The sequence below is a fragment of the Merops nubicus genome, unplaced genomic scaffold, assembly GCF_000691845.1.
Source record: "Merops nubicus isolate BGI_N331 unplaced genomic scaffold, ASM69184v1 scaffold25549, whole genome shotgun sequence".
Classification (NCBI taxonomy): domain Eukaryota; kingdom Metazoa; phylum Chordata; class Aves; order Coraciiformes; family Meropidae; genus Merops; species Merops nubicus.
In genome coordinates, this window is record NW_008633409.1 from 1 (window position 1) to 19,090 (window position 19,090).

Consider the following 19,090-nt stretch of genomic DNA (forward strand, 5'->3'; position numbering starts at 1 on the left):
CGGGGGGACGCCGAGGGGGCACGTCAGCCTGACGAGGGGGTCCATGTGCCGCTCCCCAACAGCGCGGCGACCCCTTCGTTGCTCTCGGTGGCACGCAAGAGGGCTCGCTGCTCCTGGCGGGGGGTTTCACGGAGGGGCGCGTTCATTTTAAAAAAAAAAGTTTATCTACAGCAGAATTGCCGATCCTCAGTAGAAACCGGGACCTCACTGGGACGCAGCATTACCGATCAGTAGTTATTTAAGGTTACTGACACGTATCGGTATCTAAGGATTGCTAATATATATTGGTAGCTAAGAATCCTGCTATTTTTGATGGCATTAGTCACCTGCAGTAACTTGAGTATGAAGTTTCAAAGTTTGTTAGGTGAAAGTTCTTAACTTTAAGGCCTAACTAATTTCCTTTAACTTTTTTGGGTAGAGGGGAAGGGGGTGGAAATCACACGAGGAAAAGGAATGGAGCTGACGTTTTAAGTCAGCACTCTGCGCTCAGGCTAATGTCAGCCTTTCCTGTTTGATTTTACGTTTTAATCGTGACTTTAGAAAAATAATTCTTCCTTAAAAGAACTGATTTTTCCGAAGCACAGCAGTGAATTCACCATATTCCCCTTTCAAACTGTGCAAGGCCATCCACCTGCCAAGGGTTTGTTGCTGCCGAGTATGCGGGTGCTGCAAGTTACGAGGAGATTTCTGAACCAGGTTGGGGGTTTTTGGCTGTAAAGTTACTTGTGAAACTCGTTGACAAGTGATGACTTGACTAAGTAATTTTAAGGATTTAGAGCAGCTTAAGGCAGATTTATAGCTTTTAATCATGTGGTGTAAGTGGCGAGAGTTTTTCTAACTGGGAAGACCTCCTGTGCAGAACTCGTTGCAAACGCACCAATAAAGGAAAGCAGCTTGAGCTTGTTATGGTGAGCGCATAAATAGGCAAAGATCAGTACGTAACGTGCAGGAGGTGCAGAGGTTGATCACTGCCAGGAGGGCATGGATATATTCCTTCATTCACAAATGTAAAGTGTGTGTTTTGGTGTTATTTCAATTTTACAAGCCAGTGCTGAAGTCAATCAACACTTCAGGTGTTGGGTAAGAGTATGTGTTGAGTGTAGGTTATCATAAACACATATTTTAGTGACAGGAACAAGTAGATTGTACATGTGAAGAAGCTTCAGCGTGACAATACCCTATCGACCCTGTTTTCTAAAGCTGCATATTTATTAGGTGGTAATTTGGCAGTGAAAGTAGTTAAATGGGGAAAGGGTTATATCTTGGGCTCGTCAGCATGTTTCCCTTGACACAGGGCGGGTGACAGGTGCGCGAGGCTGCACCGCTCACATCGGGGCGGAGGCTGCTCAGCCGGCAGGTGCTGCTCGCGGCCCGGGGTGCCTGAGCTCCTCTCAGCACAGTGGCGGCTGCGGAGCTGCTGGTGATCAAACAGAATGAGCGTGTGGAGGTGTGCCGAGTTCTCTTCGCATATGTGTTATACAGTTTACAGCAGAGCTTTTAAAACTTCAATATTTCTAAAGCTGTTTGACCTGCAACGTGTGGGTAAATGCAGGGGAATGATACAAGAGGGATTTCAAGTTATGGTAACACCAGCCGAGTGTGTTATTTTTATTACTTTGTTACATTACGTCTAAAATGAGACTGAAGATCTTCAGGGCACCATTAGCAGCTGACATTTGAAAAATACAGTGGAGAGCTTACAGGCTTTCAGTGTTAAGACTGTTGTAGTCTGGTGTAGTGCCAAGAGCACCATCCAGTAGTGTAAGTTGATGTTAAAGCATGACTGAGCGCTTGCCTTTGGTGCTGCTTTTCTGTGGAGATGTGTCTTTAATCTTTTCCCCAAGTTTCAGGTTTCAACTTACTGTGCTTTCAAGTAGTAGGAGCACAGCATCCCTCTGCTTTAACTAAGCTCCTAAGTAATAGGTTACTAACTGTAGTTGTTCAGTATTAAAATGCACTTAAAAACATACACACAAAACCAGGAAAATCCAAACTTACCCTGTTATTTGATAATTTAAAGAGATTCTCAACACTAATTACTTGAGGTGTTTTAGATGTGACTGATGTGGGCTTTTTAGATCTGTGGTTGTAGTCTGATTGGAGAGTCTAATCATCAACATAAGATACTTTTACAACTTGATGTCAGGTTTATTTTATTCTTAGGATAGTCAGTTTCATATGATCACCTCCATTTTCCCTTTTTGAGAGAAATAGAATAGGGCAAATTTTGTAGGAGAAGAATGCTGTTTACTATAACCGTTGTCTTTGGTAAACTTGAGTAAGGACAGTACTAGCTTACTTGCTCATTCTCATTTACCTCTGAGAAATGAAGCATAATACGCTCTTTTAAATAATTTTTCTGGGTAGTGGTCACAATGATGCTGTTTCCCATAGCATTGGTAACATGGCTTTGTTTTGTGTTGATATGTCTGAGCGTCTTTGGAGCACCTATATAGATTTTTCCTAGAGAATGTCTGGAATTTAGTGATTAAAAACATCTCCTGAAGTTTCTGTAGTTTCTCATGTGTTGTGGTTTGAGGCTTGGAATGGGGTCGTGACCTTCCAGCAACTGGGAGGACCCCGGGTGGGGGTGAAACCATTGTATTCCCTCCCCTTTCCACACACACTCTGATAAGAGGCAGGGAGTGGGTGCTAACTCACTCCTGCCCTGCACCTCGGAGAGGGAAGTTCTCCTTTCACTCCGTGAGACTCTGGAATCATTTTCTGAGGGTTTTGTATATTTTATTTTTTTGTATTTTTTCCCCTAATCTTTGTATATATTATTTTCCTTACCTCCCTTTTTTGTTTTCTGTTCCTTGTTAAACAATATACTTCATTTTTTTTTCCAAAGTGTCTCTCTCTCTCTCTCTCTCTCTCTCTCTCTCTCTCTCAGGAGGGGCGAGGCGAGTACATAGTTCTGTTCCGTGTGGGTCCTGCCCTGAACCCCTTTTTACATGGAACCAGGACATCATGTGATTCTGTAATAGCTGTTAACAAGCAACACATTTGTGGGCCATCTAAGCAGACATTCAACTTCTTATCTTCATAGTTACCAAGGTGTAAGGATTCCTTTCAAACAGTGTGTATGATCTCAATACACCTCTCTACTTTAGCACATTAACACAACTAGATGTTTTCTATGAATCACTAGTGAAATAACATCACTTTCAGTCTTCTGTTACTTCAGTAAACTTTGTAAGGAAAAAATTGCAGTTAGACAAATATTCTTATGCCAAAAATACAGCTTTTACAGTAGATAAATGTTTTGGGCTTTAGAGTGGTGCCATGGGGATACACACACTGGCTGTAGCTGCAGGGGTCAGTGGAAGGCATGAGTCTGTTTTGCAGCTCTGCCTGCCCCCAGCACATCCTCTGGTGTTGTGCTGTGAGAACAGGTGACCCTAACATTTGGGAACAGTACCACCCGCAGTGCTGGGCTCGCCTTCCTGTGGGGAAAACTGCTTGTTGAATTTCCAGTGGCTTGGGAACAAAATGATACTACTTGTAAAATAAGAAATAAAGCTTCTTCCAAAAACTGGAGCCTGCATATGCATAATATCTACTTTAGTTTCTTTATCAAACCATGTGTTTTCTAGACTCCTGGAATGGCATCTGAAACTGTTTTGGAGCACTACACTATTCCCAGATATATTCCCCAGCTTCTTTCAGAGGCTGCTGCTTGTTTTCTCCAAACAAACAGTCTCTCAGGATCAAATCTATTTGCCTAAAATGACTGTTGTTTTATAGATGGTTCCTTTCTTTTGTAGCTCTTGTCTCTACTACCTTAAGAAAATACATCTTAGTAGAAATATAAAGAAATAATACTGAGTTTTGGTGGTTTTTTTTTTTGTACTAAACCTGCAGCGAACAGGTATGAATGATTGTTTGTTCAAACGCTGTTTTCATTCCTCTTTCTGTACTACTTTCCTAGGAAGCATAGCAACTAGACAGAAGCAGCTCCGTGAGTGTCGGGTGTGCCAATGGCCTCTGCTGTCATCGGTTCCGTTCCCACCACTGCGTCTCGCTTTGCTCTGTTACAAGTAGAAAGTGACACCGATTCGGAGCATGGAAGAGGAAGAAGTGGCCAAGGTGCCAGTAAATCTCAGGCTTCAGGGGCAAGATCATCTGCAACTGAGAAAAAAAGAAAGAAAAGGAGAAAAAAGAAAGAACAGCAGCAAAGTGAGGCCAATGAGGTAAAGGGATTATACTTTGGGTAGTGGGAAATGTTATCTGATAAATAATTTTTGCTGTCCCTGACAAGTCATTCTTGTGGGTTTTTTATGAAACAAATTCTATTTAGTCACAAATACTGCATTTCTTTTTCTTTGCTTTATTAACAGTTCTTTTTATATGAAAGTAGGATACTCCCGACTATAGAAGTTGAAAGTTTTTAATAAGAATAAATTGCTAGGTTTTACTTTTTTGACAGCACCACTTGAATTATTAATTTGAAGATGAAGATGTTAATTATTTTGAGTGTTTGGAGACGTTAATTGTCGAAGATGACGTTTCCAATAGGCATACCCTGATGCATCTTTATGCTTACCTTAACACCACCAAAACTTTTACAACCATCAAAGTAAACGTGTGCATGTGCTGTGTGTACTTCCAGTGCATTTGCATGGAAGTGCTGCTTGCTTTTGTAAGGGCAGAGAGGCAAGTGGGGCCTGACTTACTGCCTGCACCCCAGCACGCCTCTGTCTGTCGTAGGAGCACGGCACTGCAGTGACGCATCAGGGTGGTCTGCGCTGGCGTACCTGCTGGTGCTGTGCGCTGAAGCGAGCAAGCAGGAGTTGTGTCGGTGCAGGCAGCAGGAGAGACAGTAGCAAAGCAACATGCAGGATGGCAAGGGACTTTTTGGAAGGGAAGGAAAACACTTCTGAAGTGTCTGCACTCTTGCTTGGTTTTAAGTAACGTCGATCTAAGGTGAGCTGCCATTTTAAGGAGTCATAACACTTGATAAACACACGTTAAGGAGAACACTGTTTTGCACTTTGTTTCGTTCTTCGTGGGGTGATAGCTTCCTTCCCCATTTCCAGGAGCCTTTATGTTAAGGACATCCTTGTCCCTAAGTTGATAGTAGATTGTGTGGGTGCCCTTATTTTCACTCCAGGTTGGGAGCAGAGTGTCAGTTAATGTTTAAGCTTGAGCAGTGAATGTGTTTGAGATGTCAAATTTACAGGTTATTTGTTCACTATCAAATCTTGTAATTTTGTAAGGTATTTTTAAGATGGCACTGTTTTATCTATATGGTGCAGCTAATAATAATTCATATTCAGGTTCTTAAAATGTGACCAACTTCAGATTGTTGACAAACTGTAAGGACTGTGTGGTTTTTCTTTTACCTGAACCTCTAGTTCCTCTGCTGATGCCAAATCTGTGTATGCCACCACCTTTTCTTTGGCATTAAATTTAATTTGGGTCAGGAGTGAGCACACCATCATACCTGATCCAGAATGAAATCTGCTGGACACAGTTATCTCTTCAGATTTATTGAAAATATTTGCAGCTGGCAAAACGTATTTACTTTGCCATTGCTTTATACTGTGTGGCTGCAGTGTTTCCATAGTTTCTCATAATTTTACATAATGGTGTGTACCATAAGTCATTGAACAAATGTGTCCCAAACTACAGCATAAGTTAAAGCACATGCATGTCTATTTGCACATATCTGAATGCCTTTAGTCTATTAAGACTGTTTCCGTATATTTGTCAACATTTTGATTAATGTTAAAAATAACTTTTTCAGCTCAGAAACCTAGCGTTTAAAAAGATTCCTCAAAAATCCTCACATGGAAGCTGTCTGTCTCAGCATGAACAAAAACTGCACGCTGCAATCCGGAAGGGCTCTCAGGAAGAAAATTGGCAGGAGTGGAGACAAAGAGATGAGCAGGTACAGCTTGCTGTATGTAGCTGTCTTTGGATTTCCTGAAATACATTATTCTTTGAAATTCAGTCTCATGGATAAAGAGAGATGGCTGGAGAGGAAGCAACAAAATGCTGTCAAACAGAAGGAGAGGTTTCAGTGGAAATTCAGGCCACATCTTCTGTCAGGTACAGTTCAGAGCTTTTTGCACACCTCATAGCTGGACTATGAATACTGGAGTATGCTAATGGGAATTTGTATAATTTGGACAGGTAGAAGTACTACCATGGAAGCTTGGTGAAACGCTGTGGTAGCAGCAAAGCCGAGGATGTTCTGTTGGGTGTGCAGCACGGATCCACAGTAAACCAGACTTGCCAAGTTCAGTTACACATGAAATAATTAGTTCCTTTCTGCGTAACAAGGAACACTTGAACTGTCAGTTCTGGCTGCCCTTTTGTACGCTAGGGTAGTCCTATCAGCGTTAAGAACCTCTGTTTGTTAGTGTGGAACATCTTTTTGGTAATAAAATTCTTACCAGCGTTCATTAACACTCAAAGAATACAACAGAGGTAAAGCAAAGGGTGACTGTGCCTGTAGGAAGGCCAGTACAGTGTTTTCACTGTGTTTCTTCTTCCCAAAGCTACCACCAACAGAAGTTACACAGCAAAATGCACTTAATCCAAACTAGTAAAATAATCTTCAGGTTGAACAAGTACAATAGCTTTCTGTCCTTGTGATGTCACTTAGAAAGTGTACGTGCAGTGAATACTAACCTTCTTGGTTCTTGACTTCATAATTTAAAATACTGCTCTTTGATACCAAAGAATGTGTAGTGATTTTTCTTACGTGGTGTTTTAAATTATATGAATGTAGTGAATTGTTTGCGGTGCTTAAACTATTTTAGGCTAAAAGAGCATAAATGGACAAAGAAAGAAGTAGGTTTAGTTCGGGGGGTTTTTTTGTTCTTTTTTTTGAACCAAGCTTAAAGAGATGTTTTGCTGTACTTTTTTCTAGATTGCTTTTAAGTAATTGTCTGCTATGTACTCATTCACTATGGGTAATAGACGCAGCATTCTTGTTAGGCTTTCAGACTATTTAACTTTTGCACAAACTTTTTCAAGGTAAATTGCTAGGAAGTGACACTAAATGGAGTTAAATGCCAGCTGTTGAACTTCTATGACTGCATCTGCTAGGATGTCTTTTTCTTTCATTGAGAAATTTTCAATTTATGTCGCAGCAGAAGAGCCAGTAACGTTCTAATTAAGACACAACACAAAAGGCCATATTGACAAAGGACAGACATTTGGATACTGTCCTTGATTTTTTTGCATATGTGTGTTGCTAATGCTTTGGTGTAGGTGCATCCTTAAGCAAAGGACAGCCAAGCCCTTAACATTCCAAGCTTCCAGATGGTAGTCCTAGCAGTAATGACCTAATAATTGTCTTGAAAATTGCCAGAGCTAATTAACTTCAGAATTACTTTTTAAGGTATAGATTTACTTTGTTCAGTACCTGCAAGTTTTTTATTCTGTGTGGTATGAAGCAATTATTTCAGGTTAAAAAGAATTTTTATAGTCTAATTACTGAGTAGTGAAATGGTCAGATGAAGCAAACTCAGTTATAAACAATCAATTGTTACTAACTTTTATTTTACTGACATATAGGCTGTGAAGTTAATGTAGGATTCTTTTATTTTAAAAATAACATTGGAGCAATTACCGTAGTTGTACCATATGATGCTTAAAGTTCCAAAGATAACTCTGCCCCATTTCTGTGAGAAAAAGGAATAGCCAAATGCTGTCACAGTTCTTGAGGCTGAAGAATAGACTGTTTTGCAGAACAGATACATTTTAAACAGCTTTCTGCAGTCACAGGGGACTGAGCATAATGAATGGGGGTAGAGTGTGGATTGTGAATATTTTTACAACAAATCCTATGTTAACTCTTCTTACAGTAAACAGTGAAGTGGTTGACACTGACATTACTGTTAGATTACTGTGTTCATATCTTGTAAGCACGAAATAATTAAACTGTGCTTTAAGTTATTGGTATGACTTGGACACTATAGCTTTTGAGGCAACCATGATAATTACAGTGCACTTTTTTTGTTCATAAATGGTTTAAAGCATTGGGGTTTAGGCCTCACAGTGCCACAAAGTTGCCCCAACTCCTTTAAACTTTTACAGTTTACCCAGAAACTCTTAAAAATTTAACTATTGGAATCTGATGGGTGGAAAAAGAAATTTCTACTTGTGATTTCTGTCTTAGAACAGCAATATAAATGTTTGAGGTAGCTCCAAGTTTATAACATGAATGCATGTCTTGTTAGAATATTCTTAATAAAATGTGCATAATCAACAATATTCCTTTTAAAACTGCTAGTCCACTGTTTGTAGATGCTGTCCATGTATTACACCACTGAGTTACAGTGTCTTTGTATCAACTCTGTTACATTGTCATATTCTGTAAGACTATGTATAAATATGAAGAATCCATGGATAGCTGTGATTTAAGAAATTGTGATCTTAAAGTAAATTTCATTACAGACACAAGATAAAAGTATTAGACTTGAAGCTGGGAGCATAGTGAGTGAAGAAAACTGTGTGAAAAGGCAAATTTGCTGAGAAATAATCTTTCTAGTTGGCCTGAGCACGGGGACTGTTGGTTTTTTTCATCCCCATTCTTGCCTCTTTCATCACATTTATGTTGAATTTTTCCATGTGGTAGACTACAAAGCCTAATTTTTGGTAGATAACTGTCATTGCCCACAACTGTTGGATTCAATCTGACAAAAACAGTTAATTGATTTTGGAGGAATTTCTGTCACTTTACTTATCAAACCTCTAATTACTGATTCTGATAGAACCCAAACACATAGGAAAAAAAACCCATCCCTGGTGCAAAACGTCTCCCCCCCTCTCTTTGCTCTCCAGTCCCCTTGCTACCTGTGGCAGGAGGCAGGGGATGGTTCATGGGCCCCCTTCCACCAGCCATGCCCCAGTGAAGGTTGTCCCTGGTGGCTGCACTGCCCCACTGCTGGCCACCTGCCCCTGCAGACCTTCAGGGTTCCCAGGTGCCTCCAGCCTGGCTGCTCCAGGGGTCTCTGGCTATCCCTCACCTCCCTGGCTACTGAAGCCTTGCCAGTGGGGCCCAGTGCAGGCAGTCGTTGCTAAGCTTGAACTGCAGACCGGAGCAAGGCTAGGGATGACCACATGCCAAAGCCTATGTGAAGTCCTGTACCAGTTTATGCTGAGAGCTGTGTCCTGCTGCGTTTCAGATAACTGCTCAAAAAGGTCTGGTTTGCTGTCCTAAGAATGAGAAGCCAGTCTTCAGTTTTTTCCTAGGTGAGAGTGATCGTATGAATTGTTGAACAAACAATTAGGAAGAGTGTGTGTGCTTTTACACGATATACTTTATATATGCTTAGAAGTGATTTATTATATGAGAGCTTGTAAGGGTTTTGTTTAGGGAACATGGCTTTTACAGATAAAAAGGCTAGTGTATGTCTGCAGCCCAGTTTGAGAAAAGTATGTTAAGACCTTTTAAGTCACTTACTAAGTTTAACAGCTATTGTACTTCAATCTGGAATAAATTAAAAGGACCTCAATTTGAAATTCAAAGAACAAGAAAATTATGGTTAAAGTAATTATTTTTACTAATCAATATTTCAGTTAAGGGGAGGGACTCTTTACAAGAGGTTGTAGTGAGAAGATATGGGGTAATAGCTTCAAAGTGGAAGGGGGTAGATGTAGCTTAGCTGGAAGGAAGAAGTTATTCTCTAGAGGGTGGTGAGACATGGGAACAGGATACCCAGAGAAGCTGTGGATGCTCAATCACTGCATGTGTTCCACTAGACCATGTTGCACAAGGCCCCCCACAACGTGGTCGTGAATGTGTCCCTTCCACTGGGCAGAGGGGTTGGAACTGGACGATCTTTAAGTTCCTTTGCATCCCAAACCACTCTATGGTCCAGTAATACGATTCTTTGAAAAGGAGGGAGCTATGATGAAGAATAAGGCTTCCATTTGATGGCAGATCACACAGGGGATTGTAATGATTTGAGAAGAAAGAAGACCTTGATGGAACCATTTTGCATTCAGAACAACTTAATCTTGGTTAACTTTGCGGTAAACAGTAACATAGGTTATTAGCTGTTTGTACACTTAGATTACCCAGTATCTGCCTTGGCTACAGCATCTGTATCTGCTAAGTAAATCTCTTATTTTGTCTGCACTGAACTGTTGCTGGTACTGGTCTTGTCAGTTCAGTACTTCTGTGCAGCAGGAGCTGGGCTTCCCTGCACTTCCCTGTTTTCCTATAACAGAAGAAAAAGGAGATGTCCTTCATTCCTGTTGTGCTATTTGTGATTATTTTTATTAGCAGCTCACACCTAGAAAGCTTCACATTTTCTTTGCATCTCCAAGAAGATTTGCTTTTTTTTTTTTTTTTCAGAAACGCAAGAGAAAACATCTTGAAATAATTGTGGTTTCCTTAGTTCTGCTTTCCTTTGAAGAAAAAAGTAAAGTGCACTTAACCTAACTTTTTCTAGGCAGTGGATGAGCACTTAGACTTTGTGGTGGTCTACAGGGACCACTTTCATCCTTTAATGTCTGGTTTTCGTGTTGCAGACTGAAAATAAAAAATAATTTAAAGAAAGCTCATGTAAATAAACCATCAAGATGGTGAGTGTGCTGCATAAAGGTGTGCACAACTTGCTGCTTGCTTATGTCCTTCTCACAGTTTCCTGAAGCAAGATGTTTTATTACTTACAGTGCGAAAAGGTGTATCAACTGGTAATAATGCCCTGTGTCCTATCAGTGAAACTTAAGGGTTTTGGCAGTTGTAATGATGTCTGTATTGAAACTGAAATTTTAGTGTGGTCTTGTCTGCCTTCTTTTGACAACCTAGTCTCACAAAACGTGTTAATTGTGTTTTTTAGCTGACATCTGAAATGTTTGAAGCTGATCTCGAAAAAGCATTGCTGCTAAGCAAACTGGAATATGAAGAACACAAAAAGGTATTTGCAGGGTTCATCCTAATGTAAAAGCAATACAAGATTGAGACTTGAGTTTTAAAAACAAATTAAAAAACTTCTAAAAGTATGATTTTCTTAATGTAAATTGCTCACTTACACTGTTCAGATGCTTAAGAGTTCAGAGAAATATCAGATTTGAAAGAAACCATATATAATAATATTGGGTGATTTGCTTTTTCTTTATTTTTAATTGGCTTGTAAAGGTGGAAAATTATTTCTACTTTTTCAACTTCCTGACATAAAAATGTGCTGAATTTTTTTAAGAGTACAAGAGATCTCAACCTTCCACGGAAAAAAATCCAGCACACTTGAAGAGTAAAAGAATCAAAGTAATGGCTTCTCCTTAGACCTTAAAATGTTAGTTATGGTTGAATGCTATAAGCAAGCGAAGGAAAAGCACTCTAATTTCCATCTTCGCTTGATTATAGCATTTTTTTTTTTCCTGAAGGTTATTTAACATGTAAGATTATTTTTAACCTTAATAAAAATAACCTTAAATAATAATTCAGTATTTTAAATAACTGGGATATCAGTAATTTGCTTGGAACGTTAATGTAGGTATGAGGGGAGGTGGGACTCTGGTTCAAATGGATATCACATGCTGGGCTCTCTGAGTTCAGTAGGAGTAAGGTCAATTGGTAGAGCACTGCTGCACACTGACAGCTCTCCAACTTCTACTGAATGAGTTAAGCACATTTTGAGAATAAAAAGAAGGTACAGTAGGCCTCTTGATTTTAAACAATGTACTAACCTGCACTGTGGAGCACTCGTCCTTCCTGCATTTGACTGCTATAACATATTCTCAGTTTATGACTTTTGGTAAAGTTTGATATAGGTGGTTGAGGAAGTATTAGGCAATAGTTCATTTGCTGTTTAGTGAGGAGCAATACTCTATTTCAGGGAACAGAACAGATATTTAGTTGCTGATACGACTCTACTCTTTAAACCAATCTGTAGCCTGCAAGTTACTAAAGGAAATTTTAGCATAAGTAGTACACTGTCACTATTTTTTTGCCATTACAAAGCTTCAGGAAAAATATTTGGATATTGAAGAAAATTATACCAGTGGGACTTTATTCTTCCAGGAGTATGAGAACGTTGAAAATGCTTCATCTCAGCCAAAGTCTGTGAATAAGAAAGAGAAAAAGAACCAGCAAGGAAAAGACAGACCTCTCACTGTGTCTCTGAAAGACTTTCAGTCAGAGAGTAATGCAGGTAGGCCTTACCATACTATATAAGCTGTTCTACTTGGAATTTTCACAGTGTATGTGCTAGCAGCAAAATGCCCTTCTGTCTCTGTTCATTAATACTGTGTTTAAACAAAGACTAAATGAGTTTGCAGTCCTACTGAATCTAAAAGCTAAATGTTCATAATGTGATAATGGGCTAGTTAGGTGAGCAGGGAAAAAGAAGTAGTTAAGGAAAACAGAAAATCATGTAGTATCCCTGGTGTTGGTGGTGGACTCAAACACTCTTCTATTTGAATTTTTTTTTTTTTTCAAATCTAAGCTTTTTTTTTTTGTCTTACCAAGCTTGCACACCTCGGGCATCTGAGTTTCTCTTGTTTTCTGTGTAATAGCAAATTATTGTTTTCCTTGCTTCATGATACTAGCTTTTAATGAGTAAATATTGAAATAACCTATATACAGTCATTGTATGCATCATTTATACGTTTAAAATTCCTTCTTCTATGTCTGTGGATTTTAGTGAAGAAATCAAGTTAGGTGCTAGAAAAGGAAAAAAGTAATTTGGTTTTGAAGGTTTTTCTTTTAAGGGTGTTTTTATCTAAATCTGCAATATTTATTAAACACATTATTTCCAAATAATCTGATTAGAGGAAAAAGATTGAAAGCATAGCGATGTGGAAGGCGTTCAGGTATACAGTGAGATACATGCTATAAAGCCCTAAATAGACTGAAAAAGAAACTAACCAACAAATTTCTTGTGTCTGTACCAGCTATTGCCTTCCATTTTAACTGAAGCAAATAAATATGGGATACTGCTTTTGATTAAATAGTCTGAAAGATCTAAAAGAAGATGCAAATACAAGGATTGATAGAATACATAGTTTATAATGTTGGCTGCTAGTGCTTTAGCACTGACATTTTTTGTTGTGACTTAGAGGGGAGACTTAATGTTGAAGAACTCCAACAGATACTTTTTTTTTTTTCCCTCAACACTTTTCAAAGCCTCTTGTTTCAGTGACCAGCTGTACAGGATTTGAATAACTTATTGATGTAATGCTTTTTTCTGTTCTTTGCAGATAACCTTGCTAAAAACCATGAGGTAAGTTGTATTCAAGCTAGTTTAATAAAAAAACCCTCACCTGTTATGTTTAGAAGGTCATTAGTTTGGACTTTCTGTAGTGACAGTTATACATTCTGAAATTCACTGATTTCTCTTGGGAAATTTATTACAGATGCAGATTTAATAGAGATGTATGTCTGTAGTTCTTGTTTCTTGAGAACTTGGTATTGTCCTTCTCAGAATTACCTCTTGCTTCTTCAGCTTTCAGATAGTCTTTGATGCTACTTACTGATTTAAAAGCATGTTAAAAAATACAAATGGTAGTACAAAAAAGAGAAGCAAATTGGATAAGAAAGCACTGTGGTGCTACTGTGTTGTGGTGTGGTCCACAAATATTAAACCTTTTAGAGGGAAGAATTGTTAACAGTGAAATAAAATGCAGGTTAGTGCAGTTAGTGCAAAATTATTAAATTCCAACTTCATGCTTTTATGTAATCTCATAACAAACTATGCGTTAACTTAATTAACTCTAGGCTCTTCAACTGGTACCCTGTTCTTTAGGTGGAAGTCGCAACATTCTCATGATGCGCAGCTTAAAACAGTGTCTAGATGTAATGCATCTCCATGACTTAAGCTGTTTTTTAAACATGTTTCTGCTAGCTCAGTATTAACTTATGTGTAAAGGAAGATACATTATAGTACTTCTTTTTTTCAGGGTCCGAGCTCCTCCCAGCCTTCATTGCATGACGGAGGATTTTTCAACAGGCTAGAAGATGATGTTCACAGAATACTTGAAAGAGAGAAAAGGAGAGTCCAGCTCACTGAATACAGTGAAACGGATAACTGCACGTCTCGTGAACACAACCAGGCATGTAAAACAGCAGTCATTCTGAAGTGAAGAAGTTTGCCCAGTGAAGCTTATTCCATGATCAGAAGGGAGCACCTGAGTAGAAGGAAGCACAAATCAAAAGCATGATAATCTTAAAGAATTTTAAAAAAACACAACACTGTAATATTTTATCTATCTGAAGAGGTATTTAAATGAATTAATTTTTTAAACACACAACATTTGTGATTGAAATAATATTTCCTCCACAGAAAATACCAATATTTATTACTGCATTTCTTAACCTTGTGGTATCTATTCGCATATACCTCTTTAGTTTTGATCAAAAATTCTCTTCTTTAACAAATAAGTATCTTTCCCAAGACTTGAATTCACATGACTAAATTATTAAGAAGTGATGTTTTCTTGGTTATAGGAGAGTGTTTTGAAAGGTGGAAAAACGGAGCAACTAAAGCTTGAGCTTGAAAAGAAAGATGCAGAAATTGAGCGACTGAAAAATGCAGTAACTCAGTGGGAGGTATGTAAATGATTATACCTTCAGACAGCAGACAAAATTTAACATTATTATGTTTGAAACAAAGTGTTTATTAAAATGTGACAAAATGCAGAGATGCTGTAGCTTAGCTACAGATTGTGTTTATAGAGCAGATTATTACTTCAGTACCACATGAATCTTTCTTGGTAAGTTAAACATCTAAAAATAATCAAAAGCATCAGGATAGAGCATCCAGAAATAAATGTCTTAGCTAGAATATAATTCACTATTTGTTTTCTACTATTGCTGTTGTCATAGTAAAGAAAATAAAGATGTAATCTAAGACTAGGCAAGATCTTGAGCAATCTGACTTACCTTGGAAGTTAACTCTGCTCTTAGCAGACAGCTGGACTTTCTTGGGTCTTTTCCAACCTGTTTAATTTTCAAATCCTACTCAGCTTTTCTTGCATTTAAGAACTACATACTGTTGGATATTTTTGTAGGTCCAGTCCATATTTGAAGTGGTTAAAGAAATCAATATTTTGTCAGGTTCCTCTGAAACTGCAGTGTAGCAAGACTGAAGTCCTGTATTTTGTTATATTGTTTCCTATCCCAAACAAGTGAAATCAGATTGGCTATGTGCTAAAACACACCAGGAAAAAAGATTTGCTTGTTAATAATTACACAGTGTTGCTATACAGTAGAGTACCTAGGGGGGGGAAAAAAAACCCTGTCTGCCTGTTTTTGGTCCACATTAGTGTTGTCTGGGTAGTATTTAGACCAAAAAGGACAAAATTTCCATTAGGAAATAGCATTGTAACAAAATAAAGTAAAGAAGTATAGAATTATTTTAAAGTAATTCATTGCTTAAGGTAGACTGAGCAGGTTGGCAGATTGAGAGTTTTCTGATGCTTCAGAGAAGTACTTTTACTGCAGTAATAAAGACATGAACTTCGTAACAGCTGTTTTCACTGTGTACTAAAGTTGGAATCCACAGGTGAAACTTTAGAGTATAAAACCGTTTATATTTATGACTGTAAGCACTTGATCACATTTGACAGAATAAATATGATGCATAAGGATTCTAGTGAGGTGGTGGATGATGACCCAACTCTTTCATTTTATTGACTTATCCAGAGACCTTTTTACAGTTTTAGGTGGCCATGAAAGGTCTTACTTAAATGTAAGTTAATTATCCTCAAGGACTGGTGTGATACTTGAAGTGAATGATAGTAGCTTTTTTATTACAAAAAAAACCCCCAGATGTCTGAAATGAAAGTTTTTTTTTTTTTTTGAAGAGCCTACAAAAGCAAACTATATGAAGAGATTTGTGACAGGAAAAATGTTTATAGCTAAGATCTGTGGCTAGAACTGACACTGGAGGCCAGCTGAGGAAAAGACTGACTTAAAGGTGTCATGATATCAGAGAGATTGGAATAAAAAGGAAAAAAAAAAATAATAGGTTCTTGAGTAGTAAACTGTAGAGTTGAAAAGGAAAGAAACTGTCTGTAATAACTGCTGAATAAAATAATCTGTAGACCAGTGGGGTCTTGTTCTACTTGCTCATGTTTGTGGTCTCAGTATGTAGAAAGCACATTAAAATTATTGTAAGTTTTCAGAGAAGCCACGAAGACGCTGATGCAGTGGGCCTGTATGCTTCAGACACACCTGAAAGGTGGTTCCTGCACTATCAGTGCACTGGCACAACTTTCTGATTTTTAACTTGGTCTAAGCCTTGTGCTTACCTTTTTTCCTTGATTCTCAGTTATTAATCCATTTCTCCTGTTGTGTATTTCTTATTTGGCTGTGTCTTAGTTAAGGTAATCTATGTCTTAACTATCTTTTACAACCTAAATGATTCTATGATTCTGTGGTTCTGCAATAGCATTCTCTGTAGAAGTCATCATTTTAAACTCTGACATTAAATCGTGCCTAGTTGATAGAATACTTTTTTTACTAGGGTATACGTGTAATAATTTAATCTCTTTAATACAGGCAAAGTATAAAGAAGTAAAGTCAAGAAATGCACAGCTTCTGAAGATGATGCAAGAAGGTGAAAGTAAGAGTTATATCAGGAAAATGAAATGTTCTTTTTAAAACATGGAAGGAAACTTTGAAAGCAGCTTTTTGAAAATACTTTGACAGTGACAGCTGTGTGCTCTGGACTGATCTCATTGTAATGCTTGTTTAGACACTCTTGAGGAAACTGTTCAGTTCTTGTATATTTGCAAGCTGTGCTTTGAGTTGTTGCAAGTGTTATTCGCTTATCAGACAAAGATCAGGGATGGCTGTTAGGGACTGTATATACCACTGTGTGATAATTCTCTTCCATTACAATGCTCTTCAGAGTTCTTATGATTCAGAGTTTGTTGTCAAAGGTTGGAAAAAAGTTATATAGATATATTCATATACATGTAAATATCCTAGTATCTTTGTAGTTGTTATATGCAGTTATTTTGTATTCCTAATTAATATTCCTAATTGGGCTTTTTGTATTCCAAGTTAATATTCCTAATTGGGCTTGATGAAGTTTTTTTGAGTTTACGATGCTACCCATCATAAACTAATTTTGTTACGAAATTGCCTTTGCTTTTTAAATCCTTAATTTAGCTCTTGAATATAGTTTTTTCTCTGGGCTAAATTTTCAGCTAAAAAGAGTTCATTTTTTTTCTTCAAAATGTATTTACAAAAACTGTCTAAGCTAGTTTAAATTTCATAATGTAAACATTAATCACAATGTTACTAACATGATTAACATGAGCATTAATCACATAATAATCACTGCAAGCTTTAATTTTGGAACTTTTACTTCATGTCAATATCTGAGCCAACATGAAATGTTTTCACCTTGAGAGAAAAGAGGTGAAGTTCCAAAGGTTTTTTGTTTGTGGAATAGTACCATACAAAAAATGAGCAATTTTATTTTTTTTTCTACAGGCTGAGTATTCTGCATTTTGGGAGATGAAAGCTCATTGCAGAATGGAGCTTTGAAAAAACTTTATTTCTTCATATTGGGAATTTTAAGCTATACACAGATATTTCACAGACACCAGCTAAATAGTTTTGAAATCTCCGTATTTGAATAAATAGGCATTTCCATAGCTATGACAGAGCTCATAGGTGGAGCCTCTGATCCCAAAGCCTTGACCCATCATTTTCTGAGGGACAATGGATATCTCTAAAATCCATGCTGCTTACAGGGTTAAGTGCAGGGTAAGTAGTGCAGAGTTGGGCTTTAATCTCCACAGTTGTCCAGGCTGGTACTCATGGCTCTGTTAGCTAATGGTTTGTTTGGCTTTGCAAAATCTACTTTTCCTTTAGTGAAGATGGCATTATTCAGGGGTAACACACAGTGAAACAGTCTCGTCACAGTGCTATTGCAGACCTGTGAAGGTACCTAGAAAGATCCTCATGCTGTATCTTTCTCTCTCTGTAGTGAAAGACAAAGCAGAAATACTCCTACAGGCTGATGAATCTCAAATTATCAAAAATGAATTGACTGCACAGGTAAGCAAGGATTTCTACATGTACAATTTCATGGGCATTTAAAAAATACTATTTAAGTTAGTGACAGAGTTGAGGAGGAAACTTGAACAAAAAAATTGTTTGAAGAAAAAAAATGTTAAATTTCATCCTTAGCCCTGCACTGTGTCAGAGGACATGTATTATATTAATCTCCAGTATGAATCCCTTAAAACTGTTTCTGGAGACAGAGCAGACCTCAGCATGCCTGAAATGATTTTGCCATGAACAACACCTTAGGAATATAATTTTCTGGTAATCCAAGCTAGAAGCTCTGGGATGTGCTTCAGAAGATTAGATCCTTCCTGTGTGGCTTTTTTGTTTGTTGGTGGCTTTTTTTCTATTTTTTTTTTTTGTGTGTGTGTGGGCTTTGGTTTTGGTTTTTTTTTTTTTTAATTCATTTACTTCTAGTCTCAAATTTACAAACATAAGTGAGCTATGTGTCAGTTAGCAAGTCACTGTAGCAGAGTATGCAAGACCTTTCTGCTTAGATTTTGGTACAGAGACCATTAGTTTTGAGTCCTTGACTTGTCCAAACTTCTTACATGCGACAGTAGTGTTTTTTGAGCGTGATGTAATACACTTACCTGTCTTGCATAATACTACATCTTGAGTGTGTTATGGAATAAACTGATATGGACTCCAAAAGTCAGAAGAACTTTTTGGCTTTTCTGTATCATTATATAGGCAAATCAGCAAATGTTGCTTAGGAAAAAAGTCATTAAAGAATATTTTGTTTCCACTTCATGCACAATGGTGGCAGTAGTCAGTGTAGAACTCAGCACGTGTTACCTGTTTGTCCAACTCAGTACTAATGGAGAACAACATTGACTTGATAAACTCACTGACATTAAGGTTATCTTATAAATTTGTGTTCTGTATGCTTTTAGGTAACTCTTCTTCATGCTGCATTAGAGCAAGAGAGATCCAAAGTGAAACTACTGCAGACAGAATTAACAAAATACCAGGTAGTTATTTTCTGTGTATGTAAGTTTACCTGCCTTGGTGTAGCTGGGACTGTGGTCTGAACTGACCTGTTAGGGAATATTAGCTCTAATTTCTCCAGTTAAAAAAATGTAGCAGTTCATATTGTAGGGA

The 19,090-nt window shown here is 37.8% G+C and overlaps 1 protein-coding gene across 1 annotated transcript in view; it reads left to right on the plus strand.

Moving 5' to 3' along the window:
• The first annotated feature begins 3,980 nt into the window (after positions 1 to 3,980).
• GKAP1 (G kinase anchoring protein 1) overlaps positions 3,981 to 19,090 on the plus strand; it is a 16,913-nt gene continuing 1,803 nt past the window's right edge. Inside the window, exons 1-10 of the mRNA XM_008948257.1 lie at positions 3,981 to 4,193; positions 5,750 to 5,893; positions 10,806 to 10,883; positions 11,987 to 12,116; positions 13,165 to 13,187; positions 13,864 to 14,016; positions 14,411 to 14,512; positions 16,466 to 16,529; positions 17,907 to 17,977; positions 18,883 to 18,960. Of these exons, the coding sequence (XP_008946505.1) occupies positions 3,981 to 4,193; positions 5,750 to 5,893; positions 10,806 to 10,883; positions 11,987 to 12,116; positions 13,165 to 13,187; positions 13,864 to 14,016; positions 14,411 to 14,512; positions 16,466 to 16,529; positions 17,907 to 17,977; positions 18,883 to 18,960 (1,056 nt within the window). The remainder of the gene's footprint in view (positions 4,194 to 5,749; positions 5,894 to 10,805; positions 10,884 to 11,986; positions 12,117 to 13,164; positions 13,188 to 13,863; positions 14,017 to 14,410; positions 14,513 to 16,465; positions 16,530 to 17,906; positions 17,978 to 18,882; positions 18,961 to 19,090) is intronic.